At 38.0% G+C, this 6,486-nt stretch overlaps 1 protein-coding gene across 3 annotated transcripts; it reads right to left on the minus strand.

The window, feature by feature from the left end:
- Positions 1–240: 240 nt before the first annotated feature.
- mrpl18 (mitochondrial ribosomal protein L18) lies at positions 241–4,255 on the minus strand. Of its 3 annotated transcripts, none has more exons than XM_016295114.1 (5): positions 4,004–4,255; positions 2,306–2,474; positions 1,110–1,344; positions 917–1,024; positions 241–504 (listed from the first exon to the last, which is right to left on the minus strand). In XM_016295114.1, the coding sequence occupies exons 1-4, from the start codon at positions 4,098–4,100 to the stop codon at positions 953–955; spliced, it is 573 nt and encodes a 190-aa protein (XP_016150600.1). In that variant the 5' UTR covers positions 4,101–4,255; the 3' UTR covers positions 241–504; positions 917–952. The 3 variants fall into 3 exon arrangements, with proteins under 3 accessions (XP_016150600.1, XP_016150601.1, XP_016150599.1); XM_016295115.1 differs by lacking the exon at positions 917–1,024 and adding an exon at positions 698–892 and having other exon boundaries at positions 463–612; positions 1,305–1,344; XM_016295113.1 differs by lacking the exon at positions 241–504 and having other exon boundaries at positions 906–1,024.
- Positions 4,256–6,486: the final 2,231 nt, after the last annotated feature.

Consider the following 6,486-nt stretch of genomic DNA (forward strand, 5'->3'; position numbering starts at 1 on the left):
ATGATCCTTTGGAAATCATTCTAATATGCTGATTTGGTGCTTAAGAAACATTTCTTATTAATGGTGAAAACAGTCCTGCTGCTGCTTAATATTTTTGTGGAAATCATAGGATTCATTGATGAATAGAAAGCTTTTACCTTTTGATTTATTTATTTTTGTCCCATTACAAATGTATATACTCTCACTTTCGATCAATTTAACATCCTGCCAAGGAAAAAAGAAAATAATCATACTGGCCCCAAATATTTTGCACAGTAGTGTCATTTGCAGCAAAGTATTGTCTTTTTTTCTTGCTTGAAATACATCAGTTCTTAAAACTTTACAAATACTTTTAAAAAGTAACTGAAATATCTTTAGTTTACAAAAATCACTTGAATCAAACTGAAAACCACTGCATCATTTCACTGTCAAAATTACTATAATGTGTTGAGGACTCTTCTGTAATCGACAATAAATACACAGTTTGAATGTGAGAATATTTATATTAACAAACAAAAGCCACACCTCAGAACAGTAATAATAAAAAATATATGTTGCAACTTAAATGAATTTTTGCCTTGGTTCACCAAGCATGACGCCACCCTCTTTCATGGCTGTCCAGAATGTCTGATTCTGCAGTGGGGGGAAAAATGGCATTAATTAGTCTATACATTTTCACCATTAATGTATAATACCTAAAAAGTATTGAAAAACTCACCGACTCTGATCGAAACTTCCACGGTACCTCTCGATAAACAATGCGTGTGATGCCTGCTTCACGACACCGCTGAGCAAGCACCTCACCTACGGCACGACAAGCTGCTACAGAGCGTGTGGAGCCCAGCTCACGCTTCAATGCCCACTCCTTCGTGGAGCAGGACAGCACTGGATCTACTGAGTCACTTGAGTACACCTCAGTATAAAACAAAAGCCACACCTCAGAACAGTAATAATAAAAAATATATGTTGCAACTTAAATGAATTTTTGCCTTGGTTCACCAAGCATGACGCCACCCTCTTTCATGGCTGTCCAGAATGTCTGATTCTGCAGTGGGGGGAAAAATGGCATTAATTAGTCTATACATTTTCACCATAAATGTATAATACCTAAAAAGTATTGAAAAACTCACCGACTCTGATCGAAACTTCCACGGTACCTCTCGATAAACAATGCGTGTGATGCCTGCTTCACGACACCGCTGAGCAAGCACCTCACCTACGGCACGACAAGCTGCTACAGAGCGTGTGGAGCCCAGCTCACGCTTCAATGCCCACTCCTTCGTGGAGCAGGACAGCACTGGATCTACTGAGTCACTTGAGTACACCTCAGCTGTGATGTGATGCTGTGTGCGCCTGAACACCAACCTGAGGGAGGGACGGTACAGAACAAAATAGCATCAGTTCAATATTCATGTACAGAGTACATTTGTTTTTCTATCCGGAAAAGGCTTTTAAAGCAGCACTATGTAACTTTTTCTGTGTTCAAAATTTGCAAAATGTATATAATGAGCGAGTACATCATGAATTCATCTTCCAAACCGCGTTTTTGTCTTATTCCGAATCACTACGGTACACTTATAATAACTTATATTTGGACTATTGTAGCCTGGTTGGGTTGTCACCGCTGCGGAGTAACACATACCTGCGTGAATAGCCATAGACATAAACTTATACAGGTGCATCTCAATAAATTAGAATGTCGTGGAAAAGTTCATTTATACACCAACCTGAGGGAGGGACGGTACAGAACAAAATAGCATCAGTTCAATATTCATGCACAGAGTACATTTGTTTTTCTATCCGGAAAAGGCTTTTAAAGCAGCACTATGTCACTTTTTCTGTGTTCAAAATTTGCAAAATGTATATAATGAGCGAGTACATCATGAATTCATCTTCCAAACCGCGTTTTTGTCTTATTCCGAATCACTACGGTACACTTATAATAACTTATATTTGGACTATTGTAGCCTGGTTGGGTTGTCACCGCTGCGGAGTAACACATACCTGCGTGAATAGCCATAGACATAAACTTATACAGGTGCATCTCAATAAATTAGAATGTCGTGGAAAAGTTCATTTATTTCAGTAATTCAACTCAAATTGTGAAACTCGTGTATTAAATAAATTCAATGCACACAGACTGAAGTAGTTTAAGTCTTTGGTTCCCCAGTGTGGCGGGATGTGTGCAGTTCTGTTTATTAACCGCTAGAGCACCAAAAGTTACATAGTGCTGCTTTAAGATGCTGTTATTAGAGCTGTGCTCAGCAAAACTTTGTAGATGTTTTATTATTCTCATCTAGCTCTAGACCTTGGGATGCTTACAAACCTGTGATAATATTGTCTAGAGGGCCACACTGTAGCCCAGCCTCGATCCTTCACTGCCAGGGCCATCTGTTCCAGGTTTCTTGGGTTTCGGTTAACAAATGATTTACTGATGGCTTCATTATCACTAATCACTGGTTCTGGCTCAGGTGCTGTCTGACTGTATTTCCGAGCTGGTGGGAAGAGACACATCATAAATATTGTTCATGAATTAAATCTACAGATCCCCCCGAGAGGTTTAAACAACGTGATGCTGTTGTATTTGCTCACCACATCTGTGTGTTGAAATGGAACCGTCTCTAATTTTTAAAGGAGTCATATGATGCTTTTTTAAATATCATTATTTTGTGTATTTGGTGTAACAGAATATGTTGACATGCTTTAATGTTCAAAAAACACATTATTTTTCAAATACTGGACATTATTGTAGGTCCTCTATGCCCCGCCTCTCTCAAACGCTTCGTTTTCTACAAAGTCCCTCCTTCCGGACAAGCGCAGTCTGCTCTGATTGGCCAGCTGACCCAGTGCATTGTGATTGGCCGAACACTGCAAGCACTCGTCGGAAATGTAACGCCCCTTACCATAATCGCAAGCTTCATCTTTCAAAATAAATGTAAAGAGAGTAAATAATGTCATTAGTTTTACCATCAGTTCAAGCCCGAAAGGGGAACAGAGTCGCATGACAGACACAGTGATGAAGCTGGTATGTGTTTGCAGTACACAAGCCACGGTTAAGACAGCTGACTCCACTTTGATGTGACGCTCCCTCACTTGCGCGCTCTCTCTCTCGCTCACACACACACAATGCGCAAAACTCAGCAATCAATAGCAAATACTTAAACTAATAACAAAACAGTAGCTGATTCAGAAGTGCCAGATTGTCATAGCAAAGTCAGAATGACCTCCTCTCCTAGGTTCACGAAACGGTCATCCATAAAATGCATTGCTGTTCTGTTGTAAGTAATCTTAAAGATTCCTAAATGCATCTACTCTCGTTCAGTGTCGCCCGTATTAATGTAAACACATGCAGCAGAGAGTAAACTGATAAAGTTGAAGGGTCTAGGACTATTTGAGTTTATTCTGGATTCTTTTACACACAGACACACATTATTTTTTATGTGGAGGATGTGTGGAAAAATATAGCGGTTAAAGAGCTGTTCAATGTAAAACAAATAAAATGATGAACTATTTCTGTCAATCAAATAAATGATAATGATGACCACAAACTCATTTGCACAAAATGTCAAATTCCCTTATATGAACTGTAAACGAAGGAATCTTTGAAGTGAACGAATTGTTCATAAGTCATCCAGTTGTTATATAAAAAATAAGATAGTTTTCAATTACATGTTAGGTATGAGAGATCAATTTTGCTGGAAAAAAAAGAAGTCAATTTGAGGGGAAACATTTTTGAAATAGTCAAGGAATCTTTCTGATGAATGGACTCAAGATTCGAGTCACTGGGATGAATCAAAATCATATTAATATTAAATCAGTTGTTTTCTTTTGTTGCTATTTTATTTACTTTAGGTCATAAAAGGATGTTTCTCTGAAATTAGAAAAAAAGAGATACTCACTATAGAGAGCAGATTGTGTCTACAAATCTACTGTTTTAAACTCGTTCAGTGTCGCTCGTATTAATGTAAACACATGCAGCAGAGAGTAAACTGATAAAGTTGAAGGGTCTAGATCTGTTACTTACATGATTGACAGTGAATCCACGCCGCTGCAGCCGTAGATCTCTGACATTGACCCAGCAGCGTGCGAACACTACGGCAAACATCACTGAACAAAGCCATTTGACAGCTGTACACAATACCTTTAATTCTGGTGACAAATTATAGTTGTTGTTTCTGTACAAACGGAGACAGCATGACCCTTCGTATATAATTAAAACGATTTTAGCCCTTTCTAGTGCGCAGCCATTTTGGTGTCACACTAAAACTGTTCCGTGTTTCCGAGGAAAGGTTGGAGTTCACATGGGTTCCGCTTAGAAATCCTTAAAAATAACGAAAATTATAAAAATTTTAATAATAATGATAAATAAATCAATAAGAAGGATACTTACGGTATTTAATGAAACATTCGTTAAGATCCTTAAACCACAATTATTAAAATGGTAGAGTAATCAGTTATTATTATGCTGTCCACTAGATGGCACAAGTACACTTCATTCAAGTAAATAAACCTGCGCTATCCAGTGCTACGCTAAAGTAATAAAAAGTGCCATCATGGATTTTTGTCCACGTATTATGGTAGTAAATACAAGTACATACAATTAAGTTGAAATCAAGGTTTAGTAGGCCCACAGTCACAGGACTGCACATTTAATAAGGCAAAATCGCTTATTCATCAGTTTAATAATCTGTGATGAACCGTGTGAATCAATATACCCTTACACCTGCTGGTGAAGTTCATTTAAAACATATACAACGGTACAAATTAAACGGTATTTTTCTCTCACAATCTCCAGCTTATTATAGCCCACCCCTACATTTTCAGGCAGCGGTGGGCTCACCTCTGGACATTAAGGGATTTTCTGCATGGCTTGCCATTTTAATTTGGCCAGTTGGTTTGTGCTGCACTTTTAGCATGCTGTGAAAAGGCAGTGCCCCTAGATACAATAAATGGTTCTCTTGCTATTTGAACAAGCATGCTCCTGTAACCCAAAATCCTTGCTCTCAGCAAGAGCTACAGTCTAATAACATTGAGCACTTTATACCCATATGCTCCTTCAGACCATTAGAAACCTTACATTTGGGGAGGGGTGCGCAGGTGTGCAAATCATGACCTTACACTCTCCATTATATATTGTTATACCTTTTCATACATCCATAGAGATTGTTAATGAAAGGATTTCTCTGTCCTACATAAATCCCACCTGCAGGAATAACCAACTTGAATTACCAAAGACAAATTACTTTACTACTGTACATTCACATAAAAACAAAATATAACTCTCTCTACTGCAATAATGTTGAGAGCCTCAAGTAGAAATAGAATAATAGAATGAAACAGTCTAGCATTCCAGGTCAATAACTTGGACGTGATGTGTGTCTATGTATCCATACTCATTCACACAAGCACAAACCTTGTCTCCTACCTGCTCCACGGCTTCATATCGACAGAACTAAAACTGAAAATCAATGGACTCATTAGATACAAAAATGTCAAGGTTTGTGCAGAACTAAGGAAAAAATGTTGAATACAACCTTTCTTTCAAGATCTTTTGAGAAAAATAGAATGCAATGTGACACAAAACATATTATTTATATTATTCAAAATATTAAAATTGCTGTCATGAGGAATTGGCGGGTCGCAGACTTATAAGCATGGGCGGCGCTAGGGAGGGGCTAGCAGGTGCTTCAGCACCCCCAAGAAAGACAAAAGCACCCCCATAGCACCCCCACAGATTTTTCCTGGAATCAGTTATATACATGGTATAGCCTATTGAATTTATATATAATATAGAATAACTACGATAATAAAAGAAATTATTGGTTGGTATGACTTGGTAAGGGAAAAAACATTTGACTCCTTACGCATGCATAACTCGTGCAATGCACTAACGACGTGATTTGCAGCTGTCGCACTTTTCGTAATAATAGCATTTTATTTTAAAAATGGAGCGCTTCCTTGCGCTAAGTAGGCTAGGCCTGCCCCCGACTAAAGATTTTTCTAGTCAACTAGTCGCACGTTATATTAAATTGATTAATGTAATAATATATTAACCATCCTTTAATATATAGGCAGGCGTAGCTATTGCTCAAGCTCGCGCATAAAGCAATTGCTTAAAAGCACCGGCAAAGTGATTATGAACGTGTCGGAGGAAAAGAAGACATTTTAATTATTTATTAATAAACTAGTGCTCTCTGTCAGTGTCAGGGTCACGGGTGCAAAGATGAAGTTGCCGAATGCCGACGATGACTCGCCATCTCCACATGGACGTGCCTTTAATAGAAATGCACCTTTTCATACGGATTACAAAATTAAAGAATATTACAAAATCGAGTGTGCAAGTTTTCCTTATATTTATTTTATTATTCATATAAAAATAATAATAACCTGTTTTGGTTATATTTACTATGAATTGCAGGACTCCAGACTGCGACCATTTCATAAAGCAATTGCTTAAAAGCACCGGCAAAGTGATTATGAACGTGTCGGAGGAAAAGAAGACATTTT

Source organism: Sinocyclocheilus grahami, unplaced genomic scaffold (genome assembly GCF_001515645.1).
Source record: "Sinocyclocheilus grahami isolate Dianchi unplaced genomic scaffold, SAMN03320097.WGS_v1.1 scaffold330.1, whole genome shotgun sequence".
NCBI lineage: Eukaryota > Metazoa > Chordata > Actinopteri > Cypriniformes > Cyprinidae > Sinocyclocheilus > Sinocyclocheilus grahami.

Excerpts from the sequence above, each read along its gene's own strand:
- mrpl18 (XM_016295114.1), bottom strand. The coding sequence starts at position 4,100 with ATGGCTTTGTTCAGTGATGTTTGCCGTAGTGTTCGCACGCTGCTGGGT. Across the intron at positions 2,475-4,003 it reads GTGGATTCACTGTCAATCAT|CTCGGAAATACAGTCAGACA; the intron begins GTAAGTAACAGA and ends TCTTCCCACCAG. Across the intron at positions 1,025-1,109 it reads GGAAGTTTCGATCAGAGTCG|AATCAGACATTCTGGACAGC; the intron begins GTGAGTTTTTCA and ends CCCCCACTGCAG.